This window comes from Procambarus clarkii, chromosome 44, assembly GCF_040958095.1.
Source record: "Procambarus clarkii isolate CNS0578487 chromosome 44, FALCON_Pclarkii_2.0, whole genome shotgun sequence".
NCBI lineage: Eukaryota > Metazoa > Arthropoda > Malacostraca > Decapoda > Cambaridae > Procambarus > Procambarus clarkii.
The window spans coordinates 20,157,396-20,175,137 of NC_091193.1; the positions used below are offsets into that span (position 1 = coordinate 20,157,396).

Consider the following 17,742-nt stretch of genomic DNA (forward strand, 5'->3'; position numbering starts at 1 on the left):
TTAAAGCAGGAAAATCTTGTCTCTTGCAACTACTTTATCACTATTTAACAATTAAGGAGGCATTAGAAGCAATCCAAAATGTAGGAGTTAAATTTTTAATTGTCTAAAGAATAGATTATAATGAATGGCAGTAAACCAAACAAAATCCAGCCTGTTCAATGCAAAGCTTTGTTCTACAAGAGAGAATGTTTGTGCAGTTAATCCTCATCCTTCTACAAGACATAAGACTAGAATATAAGCCACAGTTTCCCATCATCTTTCAAAGACGAAACCAAAATGAGTACGAAAATTGCCGCTGGAATATGCACAAAATAACTATTAACGAAGTCTTGAAACATGCAATGGCAAATTGGCATTATAGTTATAAATTTCCATTTACTTCTGTATGAGAGAAGCTGTAACCTTAAAGAAGTACAGGATACAAGACAGTTATAAAGAGGAGCAACTAAATCAACGACTTCGGAATAATATTGTCAGAAGATCGAACAATTATAGTACAGCAAATCAAACATTGCAACAGACGGGTAAATGATAGATAATGAAAACCTTCAAAACAAAGGATACCATAAAAATGACTACTCAAAACACTAGTGCCATCTCGTACAGAATACCGTTCTGTTCTCGCATCACCTTTCAAAAGAGTTGAGACTGCAGAGCTGGACAGTATGCAGAAATCCCTTACTTTAATATAGAATATTCCCTATAGAATTGGCAAAGCACTTTATCTACTGGCACAGTAGTGAACGTTGAGGATTTGTTAGTTTCATGAAGGAATCTTCTTGCATTAGGAAAGGAGGAAGGAGTTGCCTTACACTAAAAAAAGATATTGATCTTTTTATTTAATTTAATTTTGTTTAATTGATATATATAAGAGTTCTTACATTCTTGTAAAGCCACTAGCATGCATAGCATTTCGGGCAGGTCCTTAATCCTAATTACCGCTGGAATACAACTCGCCAAATCGTAAAACAACCAGGTACCCATTCATTGCTGGGTGAACAGAGGCTACAGTTAAGGATTGACACCCAGTCAATCCTCCCTGGCCAGGATATGAACCCAGGCTAAAACGCTCACGAAACCCCAGGTGATTATTTTACCACTGCGCCACAGGGATTGTTTTACAATGAAATTACCAGCTTGGCTGATACAGTAAGGAGACAAGAGAGGCAAATTAAGGAACTAAAGAAATAAAATGAGACATGGAAAATGAAGGGGAAACAAATCTGAAAAAGTAAACTGGAAGATAGAAAAACATGGACAAGAATACAGTAACTCTACAGGCTAGCAAAACAAGGAGTTAAGTCAGGATATTCTAAGAGAAAATCCATGGTAAGCTCAAACGGAGGTTACTAAAGGATTAGTCAAATTCAAAGAGGAAATGAAAGAAACATGTGTGCAATAAAAGAGAAAGAAACAATCAGACGCATAGAATTGGCAAAGCACGTATGTTTGTAGATTTGGCAATCAGACGTATGTTTGAAAGTCAAAAACAAATGAGCACTCAGGAACAGACATTGGACAGCCAGTTAGGAATGAACTGGTTCCCAGCAGTAAATTAGTACAAAACACTGTACATAAAGTAAGAAATCACATTAATGTTAATGTGATTTCTTTGCATTATTTGAGTGTAGCTACATTCGTGCTACATAACTATTAGTCTATGTATCAGCACATTAAAAAGCGTAGGACTGAGGACTCCTCCCTGAGGTGTGCCCAATTCAAAGGAGGCATTATAGCTACTCTTAACCCTCTTATAGATAGATGACCGAGGCAGTTCTGTTACTCAAATAACCCCTAATCCATTTCAACAAATCTCCCCCGACTCCAAAAAAAGTTAGTTGCTCGAGGATGATTTCACTATTAGCTGTGTCAAAAGCAGCTGGAGGTCAAGAAAGGCTGCACGAGTGTTTGGTTCCTGTCTGATGAAGTACTCAGCAAAACAAGATTGTCTACTTCTCCCAGGGAGAAAGCCATGCAAGTTAGAAGTGAGTTGACTTTTGATTTTCAACATTAGCCTACTGTGAGAAGTACACAATCAGCTATGCAATCTTCCTCCCATCGTCTCCAGAAGAAGTGGCTCTGCCCTTCTCAAGTGGCAGTTTCAAGCTCAAATAGAGAAATGTCATAAGCATCATCTGGACCCATTTCACTACAGGCAATGTTAATATTAAAAACCCCTATTTACATTAGTAGTAGCAAGTATGTAGCACTGCTTGCATATCGAATCTGCCCCAAAATATACTGGGAAAGGTGCAAAGACATATACCTAAATAAATGATTTCTGGAACGGAAAGATAAGAGCTACGGGGAAAGGTTACAGGCATTAAATATGCCAAACCTATAAGACAGAAGAAAAGGAGGCAATATTACTACGTACATAAATAGTAACGGGAACTGACAAACATTATAATGAAGAATTCTTAAGACCTCGCACTTCAAGAACAATTAAGATGTCATAGATTTAGGCTAACTAAACAAAGTTACCGAAAGCTCTTTAGCAAATTTACTTTCACCGAGTGATAAATAGTTGTAATAAGTTAAGGGAGACGGTACTGGAGGCCAAAACCGTCTGTAGTTTCAAAGCATTATCTGACAAAGAGTATTAGGAAAACGGAAAACGACTTGCGTAGCTCTCATCCTGTAACTACTCTTAGGTAATTCCGCCTTGTGTCTGGCCTCCTGTTCCTGCAAGTAGCCTTATTACTTTACATATCCTGAGTTAAACTTTAATAATCATTTGTTGGACCATACTTTCATTTTGTCCAGGTTAACTTGTAGCTTCTTGCTGTCTTTCACTTAATTAATACTCTTCATAATTTTCGCATCAGCAAACATTGAGAGGAACGAGTCTATTCCCACCGGAAGATTGTGTGCGTGAGTGTGCGCGCGCTCGCTGAATGGTGATCTAGTAACTGCTAGTCACTGCACTCCGTGGATTCCAATAACAACACAGTGACTGATGACAGCTTAATGGCGGTGAATGTAAGACTTTCTTCTTTCTCTTTATTTCCTCTTCTTCCCTTATATCTGTATCTCTTTCTTGCATATTATAGTTCTGATATGTTTAGAACCGAGAACTATATGTACGGACAAACATCCACAAGACAGCGTGATACTGTAATTGCCTGAATTAGGCTGGAATATCTATGGCAGGAGGTCTCGAAGTGGCGAGGAATCGCACAGGGATCAGTCCTTGGGGGCTATACTATTTCTGATATATGTAAATGAACCCCCAGAGGGAATAGACTCGTTCCTCTCAATGTTAGCTGAGGATGCAAAAATTATGAGGAGGATTAAGACAGTGGAAGATAGTATGAGGCTACAAAATGAACTAGACAAACTGAACGAATAGTCCAACAAATGGCAACTAAGGTTCAACCCAAGTAAATGTAAGGTAATGAAACTAGGCGGAGGAAATAGGAGGCCAGACACTGGGTACCGAATGAGAGATGAAGTCCTTCATGAAACGGACAGAGAAAGATCTAAGAGTTGATATCACGCCAAACCTGTCTCCTGAAGCCCACATCAAAGGAATAACATCAGCGGAATATGCGAGGCTGGCTAACATCAGAGGACACATAGGACTAACATCATGAGGACACACACTCCATGCGCGAGTTCAAAAGAAGATACAACACAAGTTAACTGAAAATTATGAGGCTAGCCCAGGAGCTGAAGTTTAAATCCCGTAAACATAAATACACGAGTACAACACATTGTTAGGGAGGCGAAGAGTCACAATAACGTGGATAAAGTATGTTGACCAGACCACACAATAGAAGGTGAAGGGACGACGTTTCGGTCCGTCCAATACCATTCTCAAGTCGATTGTGAAATCGAATCAAGTCGATTCAAGTCTCACAATCGACTTGAGAATGGTCCAGGACGGACCGAAACGTCGTCGTCCCTTCAGCTTCTAGTTTGTGGTCTGGTCAACATTGTTAGGGAGTGTGGGGAGAGCATCCCACGAGTCCACCTTACCGACCACGCATGCAGCTCCTCACCGTTACTCAACGTGACGGGGCTCCTGGTTACGGTGGATGGCCCCATGGCTCCCCCACTCCCCTCCGCCACGACGCCAATGTAACATGTTGGCAAAACGTGAAGGAACAAACAGGCTGTGTGGAAAACTTCTCGGATGACAGTGTGCTTTCTCGTGTGGGAGACACGGGCTGTGGCTGCTATCAGTTCCGATGTGTGTGTGTGGTCAATATATGATTGTAGGGTGAGCTAGAGTATTTGAGCCCACAAGCAGGAATATGGGTGATCTTATTTGCACTGCGTGAGTATTCACATATTATGAACAGAATGGGTCCCAGTACCGAGCCATGTGTGTACTCATGTATTTATGTCGGCAAGATCGAGCTTTAGCTCCGCCATTCCAACCGCCAGTTATTTGATGCGTTGACTCCCGACCTATTTTTGTCATATTTACTAGACCAGCTACTGACCATCGCCGGGATGTAACCCACAACAGCTGTCACACTCCCAGGTACATATTTACTGCTATGTGAACGGAAGGCATCAGGTGAAAGGAAACGTTGCTTAAACGCTTATCCTACCATGGGAGATCGAACCCTAGTACTTTATTGACATACTTTCTCTTATTATGGATATTATATATTTTCAGCAATAAATAGCCAAAATAGTCTACAGAATGCACTAGGTCACCATTAGGTATGAGATTGGATCGAACGCTAGATTCTCGGTTGTGAGACGGCGTAGGCCACAGCTCTACAGGGCTGTGTATGTGGAGAGAGGTGGAGGTAAGGGGGAAGGGGTAAATTTAGATACCTCTCCCTAGATATATAATGTGCAGTGACACATTTTCACGCTTTTATTACATTTACAATTCTTAATCGACATAGCTTCTACGACTTCTACGCGTAATTTATTCCACTTAATCGCAGCTCTTAGTGATTAAAGTTATTTTTTATCTTTGTGACATTTTTTTCGTTAATTTCCGTCTATGACCCCTAGTTCTGCTGTTCCTAGCTTTGAACAATGACGCCGTCTACTGTGTAATGTCCCTTAGAATCTTGTATGTTGTTATCATGTCTTCCTTATCACTCCTTTCCTACACTGTGGTAAGGTCTAGTTCTCTGTCTTTCCTCATACCTCAATACCTACAGCTCAGGAACGAGCCTCATTGCATATCTCTGGACCTTTTCCAGGTGAGGGTTCCATGTCAGGAATGGAAATTTAAGAGTGGGGTCTCACTTTTGCTATGCATAGGACCCGGAATGTCTCTTTGTCCAAGCTTCTAAAAAATACATGAACGTTAGCCAGCATACCATATGCTGCTGCTGCTGCTGTTATTCTGTTAATGTGGGTTTCTGACATCAGATTTGGGATTACGTCTATTTCCAGGTCTTTCTCATTTTCTGAGTAAAGAATCTGTCTCTCCTTTCCTTCTATGCAGCTGTACTGGTCTTAACTCTCCTGTTCCAACCCTTATAACTCTGCATTTGGCTGGTTAATTCTAGCAGCCATTTTTCAGACCACTCTGTTCTAGAGTGTCTTAATCCGTTTGCATTTGTCTCTGTCCTGATTTATCATTATTTTTAGTTTTGGTGCTCCTGCGAACATTGATATTGAGCCACTTTCCTTTATTGTTTTTTCCGTGATATATATTAGTAATAGGATGGGACCCCGAACTGACCCTTGTGGTACTCCACTCGTAACTTCTCTCCACTCTCACTGTAACCCTTTGCTTCCTTCCTGAGAGGTACTCTCTGACCCACCTTACAATTCTTCCTGATACACCAGCCTGCTTCTCTAGCCTGAGTAGGAGTCTCATGTGTGCGTGTGTGGGGGAAGGGGGAAGGGCGGCAGGAGCTTGTGTTCCCCTCACGTTCATTGTAATGTTTTGCTTGTACAGAAGGACAGAGTGTAGTTATGATAAAGCATAACATCTTCTTGTTGTTGTTAATTAATAATAGATAGTTTATTTAGGGAAAAGTACATACATCCCAAATGAGTTACAAACAGTTAACATTCTCACAGCTCTACATACCTCACACCAGCAGGTATAAATGGAAATTATAAAGACCGTTTAAACTGAAAGAAAGGAGTCCCCAAACACAGGAAGAAGCAAGGCATGCAAGCCACACACAAGAAGGAAACCTTGCGCAAGACCAACATAAACACACACACGTGTGATTCGTATATATCTTTCACTGTTGCCACGTGCAGCCTCCTTGTGTAATAGTGGTGGCTGGTTATGGTGACTGGGTGGCTGGTTATGGTAACCTATAATAGGTATAGGTTAAGTAATAATTGTAATTACGAAGCAATAAGATGCTTATCTTAAGATACTAACAAGGTTAGGTAAGGTCGGTGTTTTCTATGAATCTTTTTAAGGGTATCTATTATGTTAAGTATATCACCTATGCACGTAGTTAATAAGTCAATATTGACTTTACGAATTTGCGAGAACGGGTTGCAACGAGTAGTGTAGATGGTGGGTTGTTAGTGTGTCGTTGGTGGACGGTTAGTGTGTTGTTGGTGGACGGTTAGTGTGCCGTTGGTGGGGGGTGTATGCTATAGAGATCGGCTGCATCTATCTAGGGACGTCGTTGGAAACCTTATTACTGGTTCGGTAGAGCGGGGGGTAGTTTTATGACTGATCAGGGTGTGAAATGTGGTCTTGGTGTGGGCTGTTAGGGAAGGCTGCATGTTCATATACAAGTTCACAAAAGAGGGCGAGTCAAATTATAATATAAACAAGGCCATAAAGATTAGTAAGAGAACCAGTCAAGACGCCAAACACAACACGGGTGAACAAGACAGACGACATGATAATGGTCCAGAACAGAGCGAAACAGTCGTCGGTTCTTCACTTTCTGGTGTGTGGTTTGGTCATCAGATCTTCAGCCACGTTATTGTAACTCATCGTCTGTTGGGCTTAACGGCCAGCGCCTATTGGTCATTAAGCTGGACTCAAATTTAGAAGGGGGTACTTTTATAGATTAGTTTGGGGGGTAGAAATAGCCTAAGCTACTCTATCCCTTTAAGATGTATTTCTTATCTCAATAAACATACTTGATATAGGTTAGTGGGAATGTCATGCTTCCCCCTCCCCACACACACACAAGCGCACACATACTTACCTGAGCAGCATACTCTACACTAAGATAGGTTAGAACATCATTCAGGAATCTATGGACGGAGGCATTTAGATTTTAGAGCACTTTACACTGCCTACGTGACACCAGTCTTAAAGTATGCCGCACCATCATGGAGCCCCCACCTGAAGAGACACATACAAGAAACTGAAAATGGTTATGAAGTTGGTGACGAGGCTCGTCCCAGAATTGGGGGATGGAGTATGAAAAACGACTGAAAGAAATTAACCTGACGACGCTAGAAAAGGAAAAAAAGGCAGAGAGAGAGAGAGAGAAAGAGAGAGAGAGAGAGAGAGAGAGAGAGAGAGAGAGAGAGAGAGAGAGAGAGAGAGAGAGAGAGAGAGAGAGAGAGAGAGAGAGAGAGAGAGAGAGAGGGCATAATAGACGTACACAATACTTAGAGGGATTGACAGGATGAAAATAGAAAAAATGTTCTCATTAAATACCAATAGAACAACGGGGACGTGGGTGGAAACTTGAAACCCAGAAGAGTCATAGAGGTGTTAGAAAGTTTTCATTTTCATTTTCATAGAGAAAATGCAACGAAATAAAGGTGCAAGCTGTGGAAGCAAACTATTCATCATTTAAAAAGTAGATATGATAGGACATGTAATAGATATGTAATAGGACAGGAGTCATTGCTTTAAATTGGCGGCTAGAAAGGGGGGTCCAAGAGCTAATTCCCGATCCTGCAGACACAAATAGGTGAGTACACAAATACTCAAGTATTTCACATTATAACTTATAAACTATTATACCTCAATAAACTTATTTAAATTTAAATTATAACTATTCGGTGCAGTTTGCGCAGCGTTCCTTCAACGGACCTGTATTGTACACACTAGACACGATGAGTATGGGGTGCACAATAAACTAGCCGCCTCCGACGGCAACAATCAATCGGTGAACGAATTAACCTTAAAAAATATAAATATATAATAATAATTTCATTCGCCTGGGCTCTAGGAGATTCGAACCATGGACCCCACGCGTGTGGGGCAGAGGCTCTATCCATGTTATCTATAATAATACTAATAATAATAAAAGGCGGACGGCCAAGGAGCAGGTGTCCGACATCACCTCTGGGAAGTACACAGTAAAAGTTGTTGAGGATCTTACGTTCGTGTTTGACAGCCTAAGTTATTAGTATATTTAATATTGTTATCAATGACTTCACAATACGTTGTTAACTTACCATTAACGACAGGTTTGCGGGCTGGATCAGGTCTTGAACGGTGGACTCTAGACTGCGTGGTGTGAGCAGGCGGCGTCCTGGTAAACAATAGCCACCAACCCGTCCTCTCAACTAGTAAGTCTCATTTTCTACGTTATGGTCCCCCAACGAACAAATTACAATGTATTATGAACAGTAATAGCTAGCAAACATTCACGTGTGCTATGCACCGGTAGGTTAAGTGGGTTGCTTGGGTTATGTTTTTTCTATGTTACAGCTAATCAAGAAAACTGGACGGTTCCAACTTCCGCCCCACCCCCCTTCACATCTTTATAAATGTAAACATACTTTAATGTACTGTGTAACCAAAAACAGAATTTTCTATAATGTAAATATTAATGTATATTATAGTACTGTATATAATTAGGGCTAAAATAGGGTAGGTGTTTCGGTTCTTTTTGTAATTTTTTTTGTGAAGATTGTTGGAGAAGCATTTAGAGACGAGCGATTCGAACACAGGAAATAAGGAGAAGTTCTAACCTAAACAGCCAAAAGGCTAAATGTTCGTTAATCCAGTCGCCAAACCTACTGTTTATGAAGGAAAAATGCTTTAACACGACTCAACTGGTGACGATGGCTGGATTAACATGCATTTGGCGTTTATGAGGGTCTATTCTGATGGCGTTCGAACATTTCTCAAATAGTGTTTCGCTAACGGCCTCTGTTCGAATCGCAGCGCTGTAAATGCTTCACCCACCCACACTTGTATCACTGTTTTTATACTCTCCCTAAACAGCTTGTGGGGGTGCCATATACATTAGCGCATTTAATGGGGGCAAAATGCAAGTTTTTTGTAAAAGTGTTCATTAAAACCAGTTTTGTTTTTCAGACTGAAATGTTTTCGTGAACTTGATTTTAGTTCGGCTATATATTTTTCGAATTCACCCAATTGTAATTGCATATTCCCATAGTAAACTTTTTTTTACATTTCAATAATGTCATTGTCTGTCAGTCCTACCAGTTCTGAGAATTTTGTATGTGATAAACAGTCTAACTGTATAATATTTCTTCGGCAAAGGTGACAATTATGCCTCAAGCAATTTTCACAACCGTACTAGGCTAGGCTGTATCCACACACACACATATATATAGAGGGTAAGTAGTGGGTGGGATTCCTAAGCTTCTCACTCGTATATACGTTACACAAGGTTTCATAGCAGTTCATTTCAATAACTTTATTCATATATGGTTATACATTTATAACCAAGTTCAAAAAGATTGAAGTAAATTGTTCATTTACACATTAAAATAGTTATAATTATAACCTATACTGATAATTATAATCCAGAAACAAGGATAATGGCATTATTCTGAATAAATCTCAAAGACAATGCAAAGAAGAATATAGTACTTTAATAATATTAAAGACACTAAGAGATACATAACTGATTACCTGATTACCGTAGTCAGGTAATCTAATAAACATTACAGATTTACCTTTTTAGCAATAATTTTGTCTTTCCAGACAATAGTGACTTGATAGCATCAATAGTAGTTAATGAAATCTCCCGTATGGATCGCAGAGAGAGAGGTACGGCGCATGCGCAGAAGATGACGGCTGGCTTACTTTCACATAGAGTGCGTCTATATGAACAAGCGCAGGGGATGGCCGCCCTCATATCCTCCACAACCACACAACCTGCCATGAATCTCCTCAGGGTAGGTTTCATCTCGTTGTAAAGTCCTGGATTACCTCGATAGTTCTTCCAGTAGTAACTACACTGTTGACCAGACCACACACTAGAAGGTGAAGGGACGACGACGTTTCGGTCCGTCCTGGACCATTCTCAAGTCGATTGTGTCAAGTCGCCTAACTACACTGTACCCGAAGCTTGCGAAGGTGGCCTATCAAACGATTGTGTTTATTGTTTGCAATGACTATTGATATTATTATGGTTTGAATCAAATGCATATTCAAAAAAGTGTGAAAGATGGCAAAGCAAGTTGTGTCAATTTATAGTTATATGTTAATTTGTGTTGGTTGGCTTTGGGCAAGTTGTATAGATTTTCAGCACATCAATTTAGAAGTGGAAGAACTAGTTGAGTATATTTCATAAATACACAATTTTCCACAGTAAAGACGAATCTTGTAAGAGAGAAAAAGTTTAGTGAATCTCCAATCTCCATAAATACCCCAAACTTCAGATGCGTTGGGGATGGTTTATTGTTTAACATTAATAGTCTGTTGTTGTTTTAGATTCAGTTACTTGGAACAAAAAGTTCCAAAAGTTCCACAGGCTATGGTGAGCCCGTCGTGGACTTCCCTGACACAGGAGCGGGGCTGTAACTAAGTGCATTAATATGTTGTTGTTGTTTTAGATTTAGCTACTCAGAACGAAGTGTCCATGTAGCACGGGCTATGGTGAGCCCGCAATGCATTAATAGTCAAGTGTACAGGATATATATACAGTGTGAGGTGTGTTTGCTCTGGACTATGTCCAGGACTATATACATGGCGGTTGCTCATTAAGAACTCTACGGGCTCACCATAGCCCGTGCTACTTGGAACTTTTTGTTCCCAGTAGCTGAATCTTAAACAACAACAACATTAAGCACTTACGGTAACTTTAATAACGCTGGAGGCTGATAGGCTTTAAAGCCCAACACCAAACCAAATCAAATGCAAAGTGCTAAAAGTATCCCTAAAACTATATTTTGTCATTCGAAAATAGCATTATTAGATATTGTTACTGTAAGCCATACTGCCATGCCCATATAATTTCCATTTAAAAGTAAGATGTCAACGTTAGACAATACACACGTTTTCTGTTCAATTACATCATTTGTCCAAATTATAGCTTATCCGACATGAGACTGTTGCCAGTGTGCACAATGTTGAAATACACTTTTAATGAGCTCTGTCTCCGTTAATTACAATAGTCTCTACTTCATAACTAGGATAGAAAACCTAGGATAGATGTAAGGGATAATTTTATTTGGAAATTGCAATTTTGTGTAAACACTACTCCGTATCGTATTTTTATTCATTTTAGCAAGTTGATGGAATATAACACATTACACAATGTTTCTTGCGTGTGCATACACACACAAGGTACCAGTGCTGTTTCTGGTACTGTACATGTAAATGGATTACTGGTAATGAGGAACATTCGAACAAGAGACGACTAGAAGTTGCATTAACAGCTGGACAGAAAGTAGTAGAAATGGTTCTAATTGTGGCTATTAGAGTTCAATCTGAATAAGTGTAATGAAGATAAGAGCCGAAGATAAAAAAAACTGTAATAAAGCATCATTAATAAGAGAATAAAAAAATGAATCTGGATGAAGTAGATATCGAGGTTATCTCCGGAAGCCCACATAAGACCAGTTTATATCCTGAAACCCACATAAGACCAGTTTATATCCTGAAGCCCACGTGAAACCAGTTTATATCTTGAAGCCCACGTGATGCAGAGTTGACCTCATGAAGCCCTTAATACCGGGTTTATCTAATGAAGTCCACATTACACTGTTTTTTTCATGAAGCCAACATGATACCGAGTTTATCATATGAAACCTATATGCCACTGAGTTTATCTCATGAAGTCAATATGATGCCGAGTTTACCTCACGAACCCAAGGACTTCATCTCTCATTCGGTATCCAGTGTCTGGATATATATATAACAATAATTTGTACTCGTGATACTTATTGCTGTTAATATAAAATCTCTCTCAATATTTGTCATTACTTTAGCTTCGTGGTTGGTGATCGCCGCAGCGCCTATATTTATGGCGATTGCTATTTTCACAAATTCCCTTTCCTCGAAACTTTTACTGACTTTTGTGGTGTACATAAAAGTCCTTAATTGTTTTGTCGTTCAACTAACTGCACCTGTTGAGCACTAGTTGCCAGTCATTATCGCCTGTGATTTCTTCAATTCTGTGGGATTACTGCTAGCACCGGAGCCTATTATCACATTATCTTCACTAGTGGAACCTGTGTTGCGTGTCAATAATGAGTACAGTCGTACACTGTGTATTGTAGCAGTGCCTGAGAGTAATGGTGAGGACTGATAAATTGTGGAGTGTAGCAGTGCCTGAGAGTAATGGTGAGGACTGATAAATTGTGGAGTGTAGCAGTGCCTGAGTGATAGTGAGAACTGGTACACTGTGGAGCGTTGCAGTGTCTATCATCAACGTTGAGTACTTTTACACTGGAATACTGTGCAGTGTAGCATGGTGTGTCACCAGCTGTGAATACTTTTACACTGTATACTGTGGAGTATACTGAAATACATGCACACACCCTTGATACATTACTAATCCTTTTAAGTTAAACCAAAATATTCCATGATAGATTTTTTTTGCAGCCTAGGTGGATCCCGACATGGACCGCGGTGGTGCGCGAAGTGACAACTCCTATTCTCAAGTGTTTAAATTCTCAAGAACTGTCGTGTATTTGAGTACATTATATCAGTCCATGGGAATCATATATGTGTGTGGCAAGTGAGAAACGTTGGACACGGATCTCTGTCAAGATAATAAATTGACAGTGAAGTAACGGTTGCCACACAACTGGTAGATACAGCCGTGGCGCAACTCTTGGTTATACAAGTGGTGAAATAAGCAAGAAATTATCTTGATAATTTATTGATGGCAATACGAAGATATCCTCAGCAACACGGGGAGTGGATAAAGTAATTGCACAGGTGGATAACGTAATTGCACAGGTGGATAAAGTAATTGCACAGGTGCCTCGCCGGGTACAGAGACATGGGATCAAAATAATGGAAGGTAGTTATAATCCGTACATTCTGTGACGCTCAACATTAATGTGATAACATAAATATTAATATAAAATGTGCAGGTTATTGCAATCAGAAAGTCGAGTCACGAGCAGTCTCAGTTATAAACCCAAATTTTTGCCCAAATAAAATTGGAATGATTGTAACGATTTATATTATATAAATAACGGGTGATTTTAAAATATATTGCATTTAAAAAATAAATAAGCATCAATGAATATCACGGGCTTGATTGATTCGAGAATACTCAAAGCTTTGATGAGTGTAACAATACAACATATACACACGCTTATCACTCCATTTTTTCTTATCGTTCAATGAAGTAACATGTTAAATAATGACGGTGAAAAAAATAATCATGAAATTTGTAGTGTGCTTAAAATTTCGCGGGCAGATTGTATGAGTGTAGTATTGTTCCCTGAGAGAGGAGAGTGGAGGAGAAAGCGAGAGCAGCCGCCACAACAAGGAAGGATGATACAACACTCACGTTCACTGTTGCCAAAACCCACGTGCAACCAACTGGGACTTGATGAGGCAATCCTGACAGACTGCGGTTACTGGGAGAACCTATAAGTCTCATTGGTAATTAAATAGTGACGTCAGCACATGGCACTGTGAATCACTGCTGAAATTATTTATATATTTTTCCTACATATATTATTTTCCGTAAATTCCATTCAGGCGGCCTGCGAAAAAGACTGAATTACGGAAAGATTTTATTAACATATTAAAGTACAGCTGCAGTTATGCGGGGGCCCTAGACAATTATATGAAGGGTTACAAAGTGTTTGTCAAGAGATTACTATGAGACGGTAGGGAATTTCCATCTCGCAAGATGGGTAATCAAACAGGGGCATGTGAGCAGAAGCCTGCACTTGTACACTCTAAAAAAACAAATATTCTTAGGGTTTGTATAGCACATATATGTACTATATTAGGCTTCATATAGCGTGTATTTGGCCTAGGAAAGTTAGGTTAGGGTAGTTTGGGTTGTCTTTGCAACATAAATACAAAACCTGTTCCGGTTTGTTAAAATTCATTAGTAACGATTTCTACTTTCTAATTGATCATTACGTCATATATGTACTATGGTTCTCATGATTACTGTAAGTACTAAATAAACAAGAGGATAGGCTGCGTATGAACGAACATACCCACTTTTCCCACATTACGAATAAACCATCCTGTATACATGAACAAAAGCATGCAATTTCATCAAATACATTACTGTATCACTACCCTGCTACTTTAATATTTCCTTACATAGGCCATAATTATAATTAATGATACAATAGGCTGAAGCCATGAACCCCGAGGGTTAAATTCATGCAATACACATAGTTATGATCTAGTTAAATCACTGGGTCAGAGCACCTATACCACAAGCACACTCAGTGCAGCCCAGCCTCTAAATTTGCCTCTCCATATAAATCCAACCTTTAGCCTAACCAGACACTTGCCTAAGCTATAGAGTCGGATGCATAGAAACTTGAGTATTTGTAAGACGTTACTCTTCTTAGCAGGATGCATTTGTGTCGTTAATTACGATAACGTAACAAAGTTTCTTATTAGTTGAGAAGATAGATTTGAGAGGTAATTTGTATATAATAATTGACTTGTCTCTCCATCTAGACTTCGGTGCACAGAAAAGTTAAAGAAAACTTAATATTATCAGCAGATTTTTTGCAGGTATTGTTTATAGTTTATATTGTTAATATGTTGTTTAGTGAATAAAATTTCTTATTTAGTTTCTAATTTATACTGGTATGACGGTAGGTGTTGTGTGTGGTGCTTGTTGCCAGCGTGACGACGTGGGCCCAGCCTCAGCGGCCTCGCCAGACACCCTTAGCCATGGGGATGCGCTTCCTAGGAAACCTACGTAATGGTATGACGAGGACCATTCAGGGCATCTTCGGCAGTGGACCTAGGAGGGGCAAAGAGACCCCCAGTGAACGGCCAGCGATCTCACAGAAGCCCCAGCAGCTGAACTTCTTGCCTCCAGTTTCAGATAATCACTTTCCAACTGCCACAAAAGACCACTTTCCACCCGCCCCAGAGAACAGCTTTTCACCATTAACGGAGAGCCGCTTTCCACCAGCCACGGAGAACCATTTGCCACCTGCAGTGGAGAAACCTAGCTTAACAGGAACAGAAATTCCATCGTCATTTTTCACAGTTTTTCATGAATCGGTGGTCTCTACGGCCTTTCCGGATACACAGGGTTTCACAGACGAAAGCTTCAAGCCCAACAACTTTCTGACTGGAACCACACCTTTCCAGGGAACTATAGACGAAGACCAGCTGCCCTTCATCCCCACGCATAGTGACAAGCACCCGCAAGCCCTTCCCTTAGTGCAGAACCAGCTTGCTTCGCCTCCTCAGGACTCCTCCCCGCACAGCTTCTCCAGTACTGGATTCACAGATTTTGGCAGCCCCAAGCCTGGAGACACTCTCACAGACACTTCCATTCCATTTGGAAACACGGCTACGTTTAACCTGGGAAACGCGTTCAAGAGCAGTCGCTCACAAGATTCATTTCCACAGACCATTCACTCATTCCATTTCCTTGATTCCCCGGAGAACAAGGAGGTTTTTGGACAAGCGCTCCACCAAGCCGACGAGCACATTAGCCCTCAGCCGTTTGCCAGAAACAGTCAGCCATCCCATCACCCGAACAATCACAACAATCCTCAGCAGTTCACCAGGTCCATAGAGCCCTCCAACCTATCAGAGTTCAGTCATACAAATCAGGAAAGGACAACGCTCTCTGAGGATCATCCTACAGTCATCATACGATCTCAGTCTCCATCACCAACTCATGTCCCCACCCAGAGTTTCAATGAGCAGCAGAAGCGTCGATCCACAACTCAGCTTCAGTCCAGACTATCCACACCTACCCTCATTCCGGCTACCTTGGAATTTAAGAAGCAGGCCAGGGATAACCAGCAGCCCAACAAGAAATCAGTGGTGCCTGTGAAGATTAACAACGGACACATTAACACCGAAACCAAGATCCAAGTCACCCCCAAAGAAAATGACGATGGTACTGAGGTAAGTGGCCGACACATGAATAAGTAAGACATAATGTTTTTCGTAGTACTAAAAGTCATAATGCTAACCTTTATGAACACTTTAAAGACAATTTTAAATTCCGAAAAGTGAATCACCAACGGGTTACTGTCTTCAAAGCTGTCCTTTATTATTGGCATTCTCATTCTTCTTGTCCTGCAGGGCGAAGAGGTGAGCGGCTATGAATTCGGATACGGGGTCCTGGACAACGATACCGGCAACCAATTCTTCCACGCGGAGAAGCGGGAGGAGGGCCAGACGAGGGGCTCGTACAAGATCCAGCTACCTGACGGCCGAGTACAAACAGTAACCTACGTAGCCAACAGCCAGGGATTTCACCCCAAAGTGACTTTCGACGGTGAAGCGCACTTCCCCGACAAAACTTCAACGACGCCTGCTTAAGATCTCAATGTCGAAGCTCATTGAACAGGAGACCAAGAAAACCTGTCATGGAGACCTTCAGAGAAACAAGACGAACATCACCAACGTAAAGTTCGTGTCTATATACACTTTGCACTGGAAGACTCGAACTTTCGACTCCACGAACGTGAGACAAAAGTTCACCATTGTGGCGTCCTGAAGAGGACTCTTCAAGACAGTCTCCCAGATGTCTTGCCTCCCCTGTGATCTCTAACACTTGATACACCGCCTCGGTGCTCCTACGGCTCATTTTCCCTTTTGCAGAAATATATTGTACTAGGCATCGTCCATTGTTGTAAATATTTTGTTCATATCAAGTTTTCCGTCGCAGGCGATAGGAGTGTTTCAGTGTTTGTTGTTTTATAATAAATATTTAGAAACAATTTAAATTTCTTGATTGCACTACCCCGACACATTAAAAATCAAAATAGGGTCATAACACAATAAACAAGAGGGGGTCGAGCCATGGCTGGCCTTTTAGTCACTGGTTCACACTGACCAGTTTTAAACATCATCATTTTAACACAAATCTATACATTCTCAGGCCCATGGTCGCAAAATGCAGTATACTTCCGTATCCTATACTTTTTTCGGAAAAATAATTGATAAATCATGGAATACTATTTTCAATGGACAGTTGTATTTGTTAGATGTAACGTGTATTGTTTATTTGTTTATTTTACAAAATGCCCAACTGAAATCCTGAGGTTTTATCTCCAACATGGCCATGTCTATTGGGCGTGCGCGCGCGCGCGCACACACACACACTGCCAGCTGAGTGGACAGCGCTTCGGATTCATAATCCTAAGGTTCCAGGTTCAATCCCTGGTGGACGCGGAAACAAATGGGCAGTTTCTTTCACTTTGATGACCCTGTTACCTAGCAGTAAATAGGTACATGGGAGTTAGACAGCTGCTTTCTGGGGGTGTGTAACAAAAATGAGGCCTGATCGAGGACCGGGCCGCGGGGACGCTAAGTCCCGAAACCATCTCAAGATAACCATTATCATTGCTGATGTCAGTACCCCTTTTCCCTTTATACATTATTATAGTGCACCGCATCGGTGATTATCTTCAATTAGCTCACTGTCTGTCTTAGGGGATACTTAGTGGGTCAGACCCAATGTGTAAACTCGTTAGTAACCT

General features: G+C 40.7%; 1 protein-coding gene across 5 annotated transcripts; it reads left to right on the forward strand.

The window, feature by feature from the left end:
* Positions 1 to 8,207: 8,207 nt before the first annotated feature.
* Positions 8,208 to 16,978, forward strand: LOC123745296 (mucin-2). 5 transcript variants are annotated; one of them, XM_069300763.1, is made up of 5 exons: positions 12,253 to 12,542; positions 12,674 to 13,097; positions 13,503 to 13,690; positions 14,885 to 16,159; positions 16,340 to 16,978. In XM_069300763.1, the coding sequence occupies exons 4-5, from the start codon at positions 14,960 to 14,962 to the stop codon at positions 16,577 to 16,579; spliced, it is 1,440 nt and encodes a 479-aa protein (XP_069156864.1). In that variant the 5' UTR covers positions 12,253 to 12,542; positions 12,674 to 13,097; positions 13,503 to 13,690; positions 14,885 to 14,959; the 3' UTR covers positions 16,580 to 16,978. The 5 variants fall into 5 exon arrangements, with proteins under 5 accessions (XP_045581644.2, XP_069156863.1, XP_069156864.1 ...); XM_045725688.2 differs by lacking the exons at positions 12,253 to 12,542; positions 12,674 to 13,097; positions 13,503 to 13,690 and adding exons at positions 8,208 to 8,436; positions 9,885 to 10,020; XM_045725689.2 differs by lacking the exon at positions 13,503 to 13,690.
* The last annotated feature ends 764 nt before the right edge of the window (positions 16,979 to 17,742 follow it).

Excerpts from the sequence above, each read along its gene's own strand:
- LOC123745296 (XM_069300762.1), top strand. The coding sequence starts at position 9,874 with ATGGATCGCAGAGAGAGAGGTACGGCGCATGCGCAGAAGATGACGGCT. Across the intron at positions 10,021-14,884 it reads CTGCCATGAATCTCCTCAGG|GTGTTGTGTGTGGTGCTTGT; the intron begins GTAGGTTTCATC and ends GTATGACGGTAG. Across the intron at positions 16,160-16,339 it reads AAAATGACGATGGTACTGAG|GGCGAAGAGGTGAGCGGCTA; the intron begins GTAAGTGGCCGA and ends CTTGTCCTGCAG.